General features: G+C 53.2%; 1 protein-coding gene across 1 annotated transcript in view; it reads left to right on the top strand.

The window, feature by feature from the left end:
* The first annotated feature begins 7,828 nt into the window (after window positions 1-7,828).
* Window positions 7,829-17,338, top strand: part of SLC10A4 (solute carrier family 10 member 4) — a 124,274-nt gene continuing 114,764 nt past the window's right edge. The window contains exon 1 of the mRNA XM_069631698.1: window positions 7,829-8,410. Coding sequence (XP_069487799.1) covers window positions 7,926-8,410 — 485 coding nt within the window. The 5' untranslated portion in view covers window positions 7,829-7,925. The remainder of the gene's footprint in view (window positions 8,411-17,338) is intronic.

Genomic DNA, 17,338 nt, shown 5'->3' with positions numbered 1-17,338 from the left:
AGCCAGCACACAGCGTCCCCTGCTAGGCTCTGCAGCAAGCTTCCTTGGTATGACGCGCCAGAAGATCTCTGAACCTACAATAAAGGAAAAGGCAGCTGCCTGCAAAGCACTTTTCAGCTTTGGCCCGTCTGCCTTAAAGGACGACACACGCCCATTAAAGAAGCTGGGAGAAGTGCCTCGATGAGCATCTACCAAAGTCTGCCTTAAAGGACATTTTAGACTGAGTTGAGTTTCTCAAACTGCAATTTACTGCAACGCTGACTGTTGTCAAGTCGCAGTCACTTAAAGACATCCGAGATGTTTTGACCAGTGCTTCAGAACTGCCGATCAGCATTGATACGATTCCAGACCCCGAGCGTGCTGAGCTTGCTGAGCTGTCTTGCCGCCTGATACCTGCAGCTGACTCCCATCTGGAACTCTGTCACAGAAGCCGGAAAAGCTAGAACTGTCTGTTGGGATGTAAATAAAGTAGATTTTGTTTATACAACCTTGACTGAACAGTCCCTTTTATCATTGGGTAATAATTAATACTTGCTTTGTTGCAACTAACCAACGATCCACAACCTTTCAGAGATAAGTCTGCCCTTCCATCCACATTACCAAAATTGGACAAGGAGGTTTATAATTGACTCTTCAGATCCCTTCTGGTGTACTAGAGGTGTGGAGCTGATTGATGGTTTAGAAACCAATATTCATTCCTGGACCAATGGAGCCTCACTCTGTTCACATACCATCTGGAGTTTGAATCAACTCTCTGGACCTGTCGAGAGGGACACAGACAGTGGACCAATTGAACAGCTTTGCCCACGCTCACCTGCATTGCTGTGCCACCTGTTACTCCACTGTGTTCTTGTGCTATACAGCGTAGTCTCCCAGAGCTCTCGATGGTGCTCTGCTAATGAGCACCCCAGTTGTAACCATGTTTTTCGCTACAGGGTTATGACTCACATTTTCTGCTGGGAGGGGGATTTTTGCAGGTTTGTGTGCGGCCATTGACCCTGCTCCTGTGTTCTGCTATGATGTGATTTTGATTCTGGTCGTGTCTTCCACCTTGATTATGCCACTTGCCCATATTGACCCTATCCCCAGGTTTTCAACATGGTTCCCCTGCTCCCCACTGAGTTCCTCTTTATGCAAAACTGCACCCTTATTTGATGTTGATCTTGACTGTGTACCCTGGTTCTACCTCTCCTTGCTGACTTTTCTCCTAGGTGGAACCCCATTGGCGACTCTGGTAAGCCCCATTGTATCTATGTGGTCCTACAGTAACCTAGTATTTCACTTTTAGTGCTTTCCTACTCCCCACCATGACTTTGTCCTGAATTATGACCCTATGATTTTGCTCCCAGCTGTTTTCACCACAGAATCTGTAGGGTGAGTTCTTTTCATAAGATATTAGCTCTTGAGTCATGTGATGGTGTGCCACTGCCCTGCCCATGTGGGTATGTTATCTGTATGTTCTGTATGTAAAATATAGCAGAGCCCTCAACTGAAGGCAGTTGCCTTAGGGATTGTATGTATGTTGGGAGGCCGACTATCTGGTTGAGATAATTACCTGTTTGATCTATATTACTCAAATTACATTCAATAAAAAGTTATTGTACTCGGAGGGTGCAAACACAGTTTTCAGCAAATGGCCTATGCCCACGGCCACACACGTACAAGGATCCACTGAACAGCTATAACCCATACGCTCCTTAGATCCCTCTACATCTCTTATCACATCATATCATTAATTCATTGTCCAATGACAGCCATACAACTTTCTTCAGGATGTATTGTCCAAAAAACAGAACCGACCCGTGTTTCAGCCTAAACAAGGTCTTCTTCAGGGCAAATGGTTGAAAAGTATTCTAGGATCTTGTCACCCACAAAGTTTACCATCATTGACTCCTTGTATTGCCTGCCAAAGTCAATTCATCCCTATGAATGGTGCATGGTTCCTGAATCAGATGAGGTGTTCCCTCAAGTTTGTGCTTCTCAATTAGTATCCTATTATCTGTTTACCAACTTCAACAGCTCCAGTCCTGATTCATGGACATGCTGCAAGTCCACCAGCTGCCTGCATAGAAATCTACTTGATGCCACAGGGCCTGTACCAACCATCCTGCACCATGGCTCTACCCCCCCATATACAAGCTGACCCAAATCCACCATCATACTATAGATGAATTGCCCAACCGGGTTGATATTCAAGCAAGCAAACAGAACAAGGAGTGACCACACCAGGCTGCCACCAAACACAGATCTCCTAACTGGTCGTTGAGAACCCACATACTAGCCTTAATAAAGACCCTGAGAGGTCGAAACATGTGTCGGCTGACCACCTAACTCGCGCAAATAAAAGGCAACTAACCCACTGGAAAATAGAATGTGAATAGTATTTTTTTAAGCGAAAGGTATCCAGGGAAAACTACTTTCAAATCCAAGCACGAGGTGCAAGAAACCATAAGAACACACCAGAAATATCCCAGTGCTGCACAAGTTGAGTCAAAGCCTAGTGCCCAAACATACCTACTTACAAGAAAATCAGGTACTCATATACAAGGCAAGTTTTGCCATCAAAATAGAAGTATTTACAAACATGGCTGAGAAGTGGCTGATGGGAGAGGAGTGTGCCTATAGTAGGGCCCGCCTGGGGCGTTGTGGGACAGGCAGCAGCAATGTGGTGCTCGGCACAGTGGAGGATCCAGCTGCATCAGCAATGCACGACCCCTGTGCTTCCCTACCCCACCGGCTGTGACAGGTGGTCAGCGTCCCTGCGCTTGGCCAGCCCCGATCCCCTACCTCTCTGCCTTGGACAACCGAGCCAGGGTTGGGGGGTGCAACATGGAGGAGTCAGGGGTGGACTTTGAACCAAAAGCAACCCTGGAATTGTTTTTCAACGTGGACCCATATTCCACCAAGCGTTGGGCTTGGAGGGGTTCTCCAACAAGAACATTTGGAAGATGATGTGTCGGAGAGATGTAAGGATGAGCAGCAGAAAACCAGGGTACCCACACAAAAGAGACCCAGTGGGAAATCTGCAGCGTTCCCTGTAGACCAGTCCACCACTGGGAGGAGTACTGCGACACTGGATTGCATTGTTGCTGCTGAAAAGCAAAGGAGCTTCATAGGGGCCCAGGTGTCAGCACCTGGAGTGCAGTGCTTAATTTGTGGGGGTGGTTGCCAGTTCCCAACACCGGCACTCTTTTTGGGCACCGGAACTCATGCAGGGCCAGCGCACGTGCAATTGCTTTGTTTGTTCTTCCACTTAGCTTTGCTTCGATTATAAATCATTGGGATTTGTCATTCTGATCTCGATCTCTCTCGTGCTTGCAGGTTACAGGCCATGGCTGGCTGGGCCTGGGAGGGGCCAGCAATAGCAATGAACAACAAACTGTTACAAACAACAGCCAATGAAAACTACCATTCTGTTGGTACTATGCAGTATTTGATACATTCTGTATAGTAACACAGAATGTGCAGTTTTCATTGGCTGTTCTTCTGAGCCAGTGAAATTACATGGTGACGTGTTGTTGTTGCCAGAGGAGGCACCACAGCGCCACCTTCATTTCACAAGTTACTGTGAAGTGAAGGTGTCGAGGCGTGGCGTCGTCGGTCCTGACTTGTGAGAGAGAGAGAGCCTGCCCTGTCACAGTCAAGTGATCAGGCAAGGAAGGCCCAGGTCAGGGCCCGGGCGGCGGCACGATCCCCTGGTGTTGTCCTGACTGTCCAGGAGTCAGGACCCCACCAGGGGCCTCTCCGCGCCCGGGCTTCTGTCTGTGTGACCTGTGTGCAGTGTGCTGCTGACTGCAGTCAGTGCCATGGCCAGGCCAATTTCTGTGACCAGGGACTGCCGGCTGCCGCAGACTGAGTCTGATGACTCTTCCATGTGCGCCGGGCCTGTGGATTGTGCTCAAAAGTATGATTTTTACTTTTTTCTTTGAAAACCTGACCTTCCCTAGGGCCGGTGGCCGGGGCCCCTCCCCCACGGAAGGTAGGTTTTAAAAGAAATAATTATTATGAGTGGCGGCTGAGGCCCGTCACTTAAGTGACGGGACCCAGCTGCCCAAATATACGTTTTTTCTTTTAAAATCTTACTTTCCGTGGGGCCGCTGCACTGCACACCTATTTTTGTCATCATCAGGCTCAGCATGGCTGTGGTGGTGGTGGCCCCACGGAAGGTAGCCTAAGTGATTGAGGCAAGGCAGGGAAAAGTCCAGGACCGGGTGGGGCACGGGCGGCAACGTGGTCCCACTAGTGTCCGTCACAAAAGGAATTCATTGTCGTTTGCAACTTTGGCCACTTTTTTCATTGGTGCCGAGCCCGACTCGAGACAATTGTATGCCCCAGTCTGAAACATGAACCTTTTAATGTTATCGGCCTCATTAGATCACAAACGAGCTTCAGCGAGGGGACCCGGAACGGTGCACGTATTGGGCCGAAACCGAACCGGCTGTACTTCGCGAGAAAAGCCCATGCAAAGACGAACTTCTGAAATGCCATTTCAGGCTTAAAGATACACACATGGAAACTAGACGGGGATAAACATTGTGCACGTGTCCACTAATCTGTCGTCGTAAATAAAAGCACTAGTTGAGTATTGGTGTATAATTCTCAACCATCTTTTGCTGTCATTTTTTTACATAATTCCAGTGCATGTTTTCTAGCCTGATGTGTGGTTTATACACCAGATGTGGCCCCTTAACCTGGGTACAATACGCTCTTGAGCATATGCTCCGAATGAGAGCACATGCAACCCTCAGATAGGAATCCTCAGATAGGGATGTGGGTGTCTGTTACACCCCGCAGTTTAGTGAAGTATGTCAAGAACATGTCAGTGGCAAGGAGCTATCGTAATATGCATTCTCCTCTGGCTCCTGAATATTGGGTGACAAAACATACTTAGTTTTTTTAATATGTGTTAAGGTGGAAAGAGGCCCTAAAGCAGAAGTAGCACAGGCCGTTGATTTCCCACCATTGTCTTGCAGAAATGACTTTTTCCAAGTTATACAACACCATGCTCATGCTCGAAGGAAGGGTGAAGGGGGATGCATTTATGAGATGTGATGACTGATATGGGCTTGACAGTAAATTGATTACACAAAACACCTGGATGAGGTGACTGAAGAACGGGCTGAGGGGAGGGTGCTCTTCCTGGAGGTAACCGATTAACAATACTTGGTGTACTTTAACAGACTGTCAGATGGGGCAGAACGGGTAGAGACAAATACAATGCAACAGTGACTGAAACAGAATGCTTTTTTATTTATTTGCATTTTTAAAGCGCTCACACAGCCCGGGGGCGAGGCGCAGTTACAGGAGGAGCATGTCTTAGTTGCGTATTTACTACTAGCATGTGCCAGCAGTTGCTGCAGCGCCAAACATGTGACATGGAGCAGCAGCAGTGTGATGGGCTGGTGGTGGGCCGATCTAGGTAGGTCTAGCACTGAACTGGCGTGGCCGGCGCACCCGCGCTGAGGGTGGCGCCGCGCCCATCCTGTGGGTGGTGCCCGGCATTATGGGGCCAATATTTTTTGGACACTGGCACTTTTTTTTACAAATTAAGCACTGCTGGAGTGAACAAACACATCTCCTCTCTGATTGAATTGGGAGAAGGGCATGCATCCCTGAGCACTGCCTGAGGGGACTGGGAGAGGGACATGCTTCCCTGAGCACTGCCTGGGGGGTGGGAAGAGGGACGTGCATCCCTGAGCACTGCCTGGGGGGACTGGGAAAGGGGACATGTTTCCCTGAGCACTGCCTGAGAGTACTGGAGAGGGATATGCTTCCCTCAGCACTGCCTGGGGGGTGGGAAGAGGGACATGCTTCCTTGGGCATTGCCGGGGGGCACTGGGGATGGATATGCTTCCTTGAGCGCTGCCTGGGGGGACTAGGAGGCCGACATGCTTCCCTGAGATCTGCCTGGGAGGACTGGAGAGGGATATGCTTCCTTGAATGCTGCCTGATGGGCCTAGGAGCGTTGCTGAGGGGGTTGGTAGAGGTACACACTTCCCTGGGCATTGCCTGGGGGCACTGGAGAGGGATATGCTTGCTTGAACGCTGCCTGAGGGGCCTTAGAGAGCGACATGCTTCCTGGAGCGTTGCTGAGGGTGTTGGTAGAGGGACATGTTTCCTTGAGCACTGCCTTAGTGGACTGGGAGAGGGACATGCTTCCCTGAATGCTGCCTGGCGGGATTGGGAGAGGAAAATGCCTCCCTGAGCACTGCCTGAGGATACTGGGAGAGGGACGTGAGAACATAGCGCTGCCTGGGGGGGCTGGGATAGGGTCATGCTTCCGTGGGCGCTGCCCGAGGTGACATGGAAAGGGACATGCTTCCCTGAGCGCTGCCTGAGTGGACAGGAGAGGATATGCTTCCATGAGCGCTGCCTGAGGGGACTGGAGAGGATATTCTTCCATGAGCGCTGCCTGAGGTGACTGGGAGAGGGACATGCTTCCCTGAGCGCTGCCTGAGGGGCTGGAAGTGAGACATGCGTCCCTGAGCGCTGCCTGAGGGGGCTGGGGAGGGACATGCTTCCATGAGCGCTGCCTGAGGTGACTGGGAGAGGGACATTCTTTCATGAGCGCTGTCTGAGGGGCTGGAAGTGGGACATGCTTCCCTGAGCGCTGCCTGCGTGGATTGTGAGTGGGACATGCCTCAATGTGAGCTGCCTGGAAGGAGTGCGAGAGGGACAGGCTTCCTTGGGGGCTGGGAGACGGACGTGTTTACCCGTTTCCCCGTGCGTTGCCTGGCGAGACTGGGAGAGGGACATGCTTCCCTGAGCGCTGCCTGCACGGGCACTGAGAGAAGGACATGCTTTATTTCCTTAACGCTGCCTACTCGTGGCGGCACTCTTTTTCAAGACCCAAATCAAAAAAAGACACGAAAAGTAATACTTCACCTCAACACCAGCAACCTGCCAAAACTAAAAGGGAAAGGGTGAACTCTAACAGGAGGGTGGTGAGAGGCAAACAAATACAAATACGAAAGTGTTGTGTGAGGAGGAGTAACAGCGTGTAACATATGAGGGCAGGAATATGAATAAGATGAAAGGGAAAGACAGAGAAATATGAAGAGAGGAGTATGATGCCAACTGCGAACACAGAGGGAAAAGAAACAGATGCATGAAAAAACGAAAGAAAGAAGGAAAGAAAGAAAGAAAGAAAGAAAGAAAGAAAGAAAGAAAGAAAGAAAGAAAGAAAGAAAGAAAGAAAGGCATGAGAAAAAGAAAGAAAGAAAGAAATGAGAAAACGAAAGAAAGAAAGAAAAAGAAAGAGATGCATGAGAAAAGGAAAGAAAGAAAGAAAGAAAGAAAGAGATGCAGAGAAAAAGAAAGAAAGAAAGAAAGAAAGAAAGAAAGAAAGAAAGAGATGCATGAGAAAAAGAAAGAAAGAAAGAAATGAGAAAACGAAAGAAAGAAAGAAAAAGAAAGAGATGCATGAGAAAAGGAAAGAAAGAAAGAAAGAAAGAAAGAAAGAAAGAAAGAAAGAAAGAAAGAAAGAAAGAAAGAAAGAGATGCAGAGAAAACGAAAGAAAGAAAGAAAGAAAGAAAGAAAGAAAGAAAGAAAGAAAGAAAGAAAGAAAGAAAGAAAGAAAGAAAGAAAGAAAGATGCATGAGAAAACGAAAGAAAGAAAGAAAACGGCCATTTAAATGAAAAAGGAAGGAAGGTGAATTATAGGTGACACCTAATTATAAGTAGCGTGTGCAAGAAAGATGTGGTAAAGGCAATATTGCGTTTGTGGGATGGGAGCGACCTGTAAAGGGTGCGCTGGTGAGGTGCAGGCTGAGCCAGTGCTAAGGGGGAGGGGGCCACAGTAGCGGAGATGCTCTCCTGTCGGGCAGTCTTCCTCCGCCCATCTTATCTCGGCAGCGCACCGCCGGTGTGGGCATGCGATAGGAGCGGAGCTGGCTCTGAGGAGGAGGGCGCGGCACACTCGGGCATGGACAACTCCAGCCAAGCCCACGGCGGGATGGGGCTCGCCCTCTCTTCCCCGGACCCGCTACTCGGGCTAGTTTTTACCACCTTGCCTGCACCAGACGATCTGCAGAACTCGGACGCTGTCTCCGCCATGGGCTCCGAGGGTGCGCCCACAGGTGCGCCGCCTGGAGGCGCGGCGCCCTTCTGGGACTCCCCGCTGAACGAGGGCATCAGCGTGCTGGTGGTGCTGGCGCTGAGCGTGGCCATGCTGGGGCTGGGCTGCACGGTGGAGGTGGGCCAGCTGGGCGCGCACCTCCGGCGCCCCGTGGGGGTGCTGCTGGCCCTCATCGCGCAGTTCCTCATCATGCCCATGGTGGCCTTCCTGCTGGCGCTCATCTTCTCCCTGGACGAGGTGGCTGCCGTCGCCGTGCTGCTCTGCGGCTGCTGCCCCGGAGGGAACCTTTCCAACCTCATGTCGGTGCTGATGCACGGAGACATGAACCTCAGGTACTGGCCCTAGGGGGGCAGGGGTGGAGTGCCAAGGGGGTGGCCCACACGGTGCCTACCACTATAAGAGTTGTCAGATGGTTTAAGGGGTTACGGGTGTGACACACAGAGGAGAATACAAGGGTATGAGTACCAGGGGCACATGCACCCTAAGGTGCCACCCATTTCTAGGAGTGCCACTAGGGTGGGCGCCAATGGGCGCGGCTGTACCGCCAGGGCACAGCCACACAAGAGTCTGCTCTCTGGTCTCAAGGATCATGTCATCCCCTTGGAGGGCTACCTTGGTTTTGGCAGCAGGAGGAGAGGGCGTCTTTAAGTAACGCCCTTTGGAGAGGTGTTAAGAGTCCGAGTACCTGCTAAGAGCATCTCAAGGTGCCAACCTAAGGGGAAGTGTGATGGGTCGAGGTTCTAGATGGAGAGGGCCTCCTAACGAGAGGTGCCAGTGATCCCGTACCCTGCGAGAGGCACCAGGGGTCTGAGGGGAAAGGTGACCCTTAGGGAACGCCATTAGGGAAAGTGCCAGGGTATCAGTCAACGTAGATCAGGAAAACATGGTGGATGGATCCTGCAAACGAAAGCCTAGCCTTGGTGTGTGGCCAAGGCATGTGGGTGTATTCCTAAGTGAATCCCCCTAAGAGTGGTGCAACGAGTCCGCGCACCAGGAAAAGGGGCAACCTAAAGCACCACACAAAGGAGAAATACTTGTGCTCTGATGCCAGAGGAAGGGGGTCTCCCAGGCATCCAATTAAGGAAAAGTGCTTGTGCTCTGGATGCCAGGGGAAGGGGGTCAGGCATCCAATTAAGGAGAAGTGCTTGTGGTCTGGGTACATGGGGAAGAGGGACTCCCAGGCATCCAATTAAGGAGAAGCACTTGTGGTCTAGGTACCAGGGGAAGGGGGTCTCCCAGGTATCCCATTAAGGATAAACATTTGTGGTCTGGGTACCAGGAGAAGGGGGTCTCCCAGGTATCCCATTAAGGATAAACATTTGTGGTCTGGGTACCAGGAGAAGGGGGTTTCCCAGGTATCCCATTAAGGAGAAACATTTGTGGTCTGGGTACCAGGGGAAGGGGGTCTCCCAGGTATCTCAGTAAGGAGAAGCACGTGTGGTCTGGGTACCAGGGGAAGGGGGCCTCCCAGGTATCCCAGGCGAAGGGGGTCTCTCAGTAAGGAGAAACACCTGTGGTCTGGGCACCAGGGAAGGGGGTCTCCCAGGTATCTCAGTAAGGAGAAACACCTGTGGTCTGGGTACCAGGGGAAGGAGGTCTCCCAGGTATCCCATTAAGGAGAAACATTTGTGGTCTGGGTACCAGGAGAAGGGGGTTTCCCAGGTATCCCATTAAGGAGAAACATTTGTGGTCTGGGTACCAGGGGAAGGGGGTCTCCCAGGTATCTCAGTAAGGAGAAGCACGTGTGGTCTGGGTACCAGGGGAAGGGGGCCTCCCAGGTATCCCAGGCGAAGGGGGTCTCTCAGTAAGGAGAAACACCTGTGATCTGGGTACCAGGGGAAGGGGGTCTCCCAGGTACCCCATTAAGGAGAAACACCTGTGGTCTGGGTACCAGGGGAAGGGGGTCTCCCAGGTATGTCAGTAACTAGAAGCACGTGTGGTCTGGGTACCAGGGGAAGGGGGTCTCCCAGGTATCTCAGTAAGGAGAAACACTTGTGGTCTGGGTACCAGGAGAAGGGGGTCTAGACAGCTAGGTCGGAGAAGATCTGAGCATCAAGGGTGGGAGACTCCTAAGGTACCAGTCCAAGGAGATATACCAAGGGCACCTGCCTCTTCTGGCACCAGCCCTAAGAGAGATGCCATTGGTCAGGACAAGCAGCAGGGATTGGCCATCGTGTTAAACAGCTTCACCTTACTGAGAGAACGGAAGTGTTGGCGTCGGGTGAAATCCTTACTTCCCACCCCTAGAAGGGCTAGCAGTGGGGTCAGGGCCTCATGTGGGCGCTTCACTCGGGTTTCGGGCTAGGAGGAACCGATGTATGGCACCAAGGGCCGAGGAGAACTGATTAAGATCATACTATTTGACTGAGGATGTGGATAAGACAGAGGCAATGAGCCAGTGCGTCTTCGGAAATGATACCCCTCGGACATCTCCCTACTTAAATCTCAGAGGTCAAAGGGCAAGACTTTCCAAAGGTGTTCCTTGGGTTATTACTGAGAGGCCCTGTCACCTCATGTAAGGGGTTCCCAGAGTCCTTGTTAGAGGAAACGGGAAACCAATGCAACCCTGGCGCCAAAGGGGAGTTCTTCCCAACACCCTGCCTGCTAGGACACGGGGAGAAGCATGCTCCTCGCGTGGCTGTCTAGGAGACACGCCCCGGGGCGGGGCGTCCCTTCAGCTTATAACTGTGTCCAAAGCTCCTTACCCTGCAGAAGGGCCAGTGGGAGGGGCGTGCGAGGGGGGAAGGGGGGATTAGGGGGAGATGGGCGCTTCAGCGCCCTGCATATCAAGGACATTGCCTACGGGAGGGTATTAAGACCCACGCTCCTGAACTGGCCTCTGGAAAGCACCCTACAGGGGCCGGCAGGGGACAGAAGACCATCACCAAAGTGATGGGCAGAATCAGCGAGTAAGTGGCTTTGAAATGCAGGATTGGGGATTGAGTAACAAATAGGTCTTAACGGAAAATGTATCTAGTGAAAAGCAGGCATATATTTGAGGAGGAAGCAAGGTGAAATACGCGGGACAGATACGGGGCGCTCTGCGATCATTGAAGTCCTGTGCAGAAGGGGGGTGATCGCCCCCTGTGTACATTTATCAGTCCAGGGAGCGAATAACCCACCCCCTTGAGATGTTTCTGAATGTGTTCTCAGCGGCTCAGCCCCTCCCCGTAATACCCTAACTCAGGCGAACCCCGCCCTCCATATGCCGCGGGTGTACATCTTCTCCTGCGTGAATGCCCTCAGTAAAACTATGCGCTATTCCTTGGCGGCGTTTCAAATGAAAGTGCGCGCTTGCCAAAGCCCAAATCAGTATTACTTTTCCTACTGTAAATATGCGAATAATCAATAGTCCGCGTAGACGTGATGCTCCGAACAGCTGGAGACACATTAAAAGCAAGCCGATTTCCAGGAGGCTGACGTGAGTGAAAGGCAGAGCGCAGCCGCCCTGTGCACGGACGCACCCGCGCAATCCCTGAAAGAGGCGGGAAGCGGTGCAACGCAGTCTGAAATGTATTCACAGGGTCGCGCGGCACGCGTGGAATAAACAGGCGGATAGATTCGAAATAGGGAAACGCATGGTACAAGCGTATACAATAAATGTTGTTAGCAGTTAATCTATCTGCCATACAGTGGCTGGCAGTGAACTCTTTACCTGAATCGGCGCGACCAAGCGGGAGGGCGTGCCCCCCTGCCCCCTGTTACGGGTGACCCTCCCAATGTGCATTGCCCCTTTAAGGGGATGTGTTCCTCCCACGTGTGTTGCCCCTTTAAGAGGGGCCATGACTGTGTCATGGCCCAAGCTAATAAAAGGAGCTCCTGCAGGCACGTGAGACAGAGCGGCTGCAGACTCCCAAAGAGGAACGACTGAGTCCGTGTCTCATTATCAATGTAGGCCCCAGGCCTACACGTGGAGGCACAGGCCTGCACGCCCAGACACTGAGGGACCCGCATGCCAGGATGGCAGCCGAGGTCCCCTCAGTCAGAGGCCTGGCAGGCTGTGACCCCACGCCAGGGTGCCGAGGCCCATGGCACCCGGGGCCATGCCGGATGTCCATGGCAGGCCCCCACCCCACACATCGTGGGCCTGCACAGCGCTAGCAGAGATAGCGCCCAGGGGCGCCCGCCGGATGACCATGGCCGGCGACCCCCAACAATGGCGACGAGGACGACGAGTCCGCGTTACCCCCCCGCTACATGTAAGGGAGACGGGGGGGGGAGAGGAGTATTCGGCCCCACCGCGGTTTCGCGTGGCCTGCGCCTCACCGCCGCGGTTTGGCTGGTGTAGGCCCGGGCTGCCCCGCAGTGGGGTACACTGGAAGAGGAGCATTCGGCCCCACCGCGGCTTCGCGTTGCCTGCGCCTCACCGCCGTGGCAAGGGCGGTGTAGGCCCGGGCTGCCCCACGGTGAGGTACATACCCGGCGGCGTCCCGCTGCAGGGGGATGATGAAGGCGATTTGCGGCATCCATCGCCGCACATGGGGGAGCAGAAGCCGTAACAAAGCGGCATGTGGCATACATCGCCACGCCACAAGAAGCGGATGCGGGAAGAATGGCAATTGGATTTTTCCCGGCCGCGGCCCTCTGAGGAGGGTGTTCGTGCGGCCGGGGTGTTTGTCCCATTTGCAGCCTTTCCTGGCCCACCCCTATCTGGTGCAGCATCTCCTGGCACCGGAGAGAGAAGAATAGGTGGCGACAACAGCAAATGGCTGTGGACAGCCATGTAGAACCAAGAACATGTCGCCGGAGAAAGATCCCCGACCCATCATCCAACAGGCTCACGTGGCCCGCAGGGCAGGGTGAATGGAAGGCGCGCGATGTCAGAGCTGGAAAGGTGCCTGATGCTCCATGTCAGCCGGGGCCAGGCTGGAGGTGAGAAAGCAGGACGGCTCTGTGTCCGAGCGACAAAAAAAAATAACCCGTTGCTCTTCGAGATCCTGGGCCGCAGAACATGGCCCGCAGTGATTGGCGAGGAGAACAATCTTGCAGTCGTGTGTTGGAACGGTGATGATAGAGGCCTTAGTAGGATCCCGGGCCAGGGGGCAGTTAAATAAGGCAAATCTACGAGCCCAGAGTTTTTCCAACCCAAGATCTGAAGTGCAAGGCACGTTGGCAGTGGTGTCATCAGGGCCTGGAATGCTGCAGGCGGTGGGCCTAATAAGAGATAGAAAAGGGCCCCTTTTCGATGAGCCCAGCCCAGCAAAGTCAACTAAGAAGGGCTCCAACACCCATGCGAGAGGAGCGGAACAAGGAACATGTGGCTGCCCGCTCCACCCTCGGTGCCACATCACCAGCGTCGCCCTGTCACGTGTGTCCCACTGCCATGGGCGCGTGCTTCTGCCTGAAAAGGTGACCTGGGGCACAATGGGTAGCAACTGGTTGATCGAGTGCGGCAGTGCACAACACGAGTCGGCGCTGGGTTGGACAGGGGACTTACACTGGGTGAGCATCGGAACCCCGGGCTGCGACATTTCTGCATCCCAAGCCCCGTGCACTGTACACTGGAGTGACAGGGCCATGGGGGAAATAGGACACCCTGACATGTAAGGCACTTGCCGGCCCCGCAAGTGGCCTCGACACCCTGCCACGAAGGTCCCCCTTCAGACCATCTGAGGACCAAGGAGTTGGTGGCCCTGCCTGCCAACATCTCCCGGCGTGCCATCAGGTCAAAGGACCAGGGCACCGTGGGTCTTGGGGGTATACCTACCGATCCACTGAGCCCAACCACCAAGGGGTCAGACCAGCGACTACGGGTGACCCTGACACTCCCATGAAGAAGCGGTGCACTGGGCAGGTCGGGATGAGTCCGTTCAATGCAGAGGAATGGGAGTGATCACATATACCATACCGACACTGGCCACAGGGCAGAATTGATCCACCAGCACTACAGCATTGCTCCGGGCACAGTGCACCTGAGCGTGCTGCACTCTGCGCGTCATGTACCTCATCACGAGTGCAGTGCCCAGGGTGCTGCACGGAAATGGACAAATGACTCTGTGCACCAATGACTGCCCTGAACAATTGAAGCATGGCATCGACCCAACACCAACCATGGCCTCACCGTGGCCAACGGGGAACTCTCACCTCATGCCCTCACGGGTCGCAGGCATGAATACCAGGGCATCCGGCGTTCTGGGTACCGCAGGCGGCCCTGGACCCCAACCCCAGGAACAGTGCCGCGGGTCTGAAATGGGTTGCAGCTCAGAATGAGTGCTTGTGCGCCCTCTTGCGCTCCTAATGGGGGGGAGACGCTCCGGACTGGGGAACATCACCGGAGAGGGGGCAAGTGATGTCCTGTCACCCGTGCCCGAGGAACAGCACTGTGCCCCACCAACCTCCCGTGGAGAAGCGTGGACGCCCGTGACCGGGGTCCCTCCGCGCTGAACAGCAGGGAACTATGCCGATGTGGCCCCTGGCACCAGCCAGGTGCGGCTTTGCCGGCCATGAACTGTACCTTCCCTGGACCTGGACCCAGGAAGTGACTCCTAAACAGACGCTGGTAGTAGAAGACGGACTGGTATCCGGCGGCCCTGTAATCCCGTGGGTGTGGCGTAAAGAGGACTCTGTGATCCGGTGCATTGCCGCTGTAGACCTGTATATTAGTAACATGCTTAGAGTGGTCTCCGTAGTGAGCCACAAGGTGAAGCGGTGGCCCCGCATTTAAGAGGCGTACATAGCGCCAGCCGCAGAACATGGTGTTTTGTTAATGGTGGCAGGTTCTAACCCCAGGTTAATAAAGGGTTTTGTAAACATTGGGGAAATGCCTACATTCCACCGGCAGCTCACCCCGCGACTGTTTCCCCACGTAGCAGGTTTAGAAATGTGTGGGGTGATGTTTTGTTATCATGTTGAGTTATTTATGCATGTGGCCGTGTCATAGCTTAGCATGTGGTTATTTTGGCACGGTCTGAAGCAAGAAGTAGTTTGTCGCTCTGTAACCAGTGGGACGCACGCATGTTCAGCCACGTTTGTTTGTTTGTTATGAAAAAGGAGGAGTGTTACGGGTGACCCTCCCAATGTGCATTGCCCCTTTAAGGGGATGTGTTCCTCCCACGTGTGTTGCCCCTTTAAGAGGGGCCATGACTGTGTCATGGCCCAAGCTAATAAAAGGAGCTCCTGCAGGCACGTGAGACAGAGCGGCTGCAGACTCCCAAAGAGGAACGACTGAGTCCGTGTCTCATTATCAATGTAGGCCCCAGGCCTACACGTGGAGGCACAGGCCTGCACGCCCAGACACTGAGGGACCCGCATGCCAGGATGGCAGCCGAGGTCCCCTCAGTCAGAGGCCTGGCAGGCTGTGACCCCACGCCAGGGTGCCGAGGCCCATGGCACCCGGGGCCATGCCGGATGTCCATGGCAGGCCCCCACCCCACACATCGTGGGCCTGCACAGCGCTAGCAGAGATAGAGCCCAGGGGCGCCCGCCGGATGACCATGGCCGGCGACCCCCAACACCCCCCACCGCCCGCATTTCTTTTTGAAGTAAGCTTTTTGAAATAGTGCATTTGTCTAACAAGCCATGGGGTTTGCCGGTAGTTCTGTAGGAGGAACACATTCCATATTGCAATGAGGTCAGGTGGCAGGTTCCCAACAGTACGCATGAGCCTCAGTGCATGAAACCACGTCAGAAACTATGCGCCTGCTAGACACATTGCACTAGACGCCCAGTCAGTAGACAATATCATGTATATTTGTGCCACATCATTGTAGCAGTGCCTGATACAGTGTGCCGCTGTGACTCTGGTAACTCTCCTGCTCTGAATAATCAGTGGAGCCAAGAGGCAGTGACTGATATCAATTATATGATTACCCACTCATGACTGAAACGTAGTGTACGTGTTGGCAATAAAAGGCCATGGTTTTTATTGCACAGAAACATCATTGTAGAAAAACACATTGTGTACAGTCTCACAAAATCCACAATAATAAACAACTGTACACTTTTGGGCATGAGGTCCAATGTTGTGCTCCTGACCCGTGCCGCCAACTTATTCCCAACACATCGTGGCCCACGTTTGTTGCCCTGTTTTCCCTTTTGTTTTCTGGGTGGGTGGGACCTTGTAAAAGAAGAGCCTTCTGCGTGCGCAGAATAGCTCTGGTGCTCCGTCCAGAGTACCGAGAAACACTGAAGTCTCCCTCTCTGGTGCCTACTTTTATTCCCCCAGTTTCGCTTGAGGCCCTACCAGGTATTTGTGAGGGCTTTATTACTTCCCCGGCCGGCTGGTGCCGACAGTTGTTGGCACTTTGGTGTTCCCCTTTGATGTGCTGCTTGCCACCCTCTTGCCTGTGTTGGCATACGCAAAAGCTGTTTGCTTTATTCCCACCTGTTGTACATGCCGTGTGTGACAGCATGTGTTCTGTCCCACTGTCACCCTGCCACTCAGATTACCTCCCTGTGCTTTCTAGCTGCGGTGATGCCCCCCCCCCTCCGCAGCACTGGCCAATCTCTTCACTGGCTCCCGGTGACTGCAAGGATCAAGTTTAAGACCCTCTGCATCGTCCACAAGGCTTTCTTGGGCCAGGGGATGCTCTACCTCCAACTTTCTCTTCCAAAACATCTTCCTTCTTGATCTCTCCACTCATCCACCTCCAAATCTCTGAGGGTCAGATGCTTTTCCAAGCAGAGAGTTGGGGACAGATCTATCTCCTCGGCTGGGGCCTCCCCCTGGAACAGCTTCCCTGCCTCTCTCAAACTTGAGCAGGGGAACCTCTGGTTTCCGGAAGCAACTCAAGACCTTCCTTTTTGCTTCCGTTTTCTCTCTTCCTCTCCCCTGCTGATGCATCTGACTGCTCCGCGCACTGGGCACCTGGTCACCCTCTGAACTTGGGCCCAGGGTCCTGCATGTCCAGTTGCCCTTGCACTGCCTCCAGGCTCCCCAGCACTTAAGGGTCTGTATCTGCAACCCTACAGTCCCTTTTCTCTGCACTTATGAGTTACCCGCTGGCTGCACTTGTGAGTTAACTGTACTTCCAACTTCCCCTCCCCCTGGCACTTCTCCCCTTCTCTCTTCCCCGCACTTGCGCAAACTGAATGACACAAGGCCTAGTAAGATCATTATTTTGGCCTCCCTTGGTTTCCCCCTCCTTGTCTTGTAGCGCCTGGAAACACCTTTTTAGCTCCTTGAATGGACCAGAGGGCCTGGGCAAGACCCCCCTGACCGACCTCATAGTATTTCCGGGATTTAACTCCTTGCACACTTCACAATTCCCTACTAATCTACTTACCTGTTCTTGTAAGTTAGGGATAAACCTGTCCCCATG

This window comes from Ambystoma mexicanum, chromosome 6q (genome assembly GCF_040938575.1).
Source record: "Ambystoma mexicanum isolate Mex_15411 chromosome 6q, UKY_AmexF1_1, whole genome shotgun sequence".
Classification (NCBI taxonomy): Eukaryota; Metazoa; Chordata; class Amphibia; order Caudata; family Ambystomatidae; genus Ambystoma; species Ambystoma mexicanum.
This window is presented reverse-complemented; position numbering and strand designations above follow the sequence as displayed.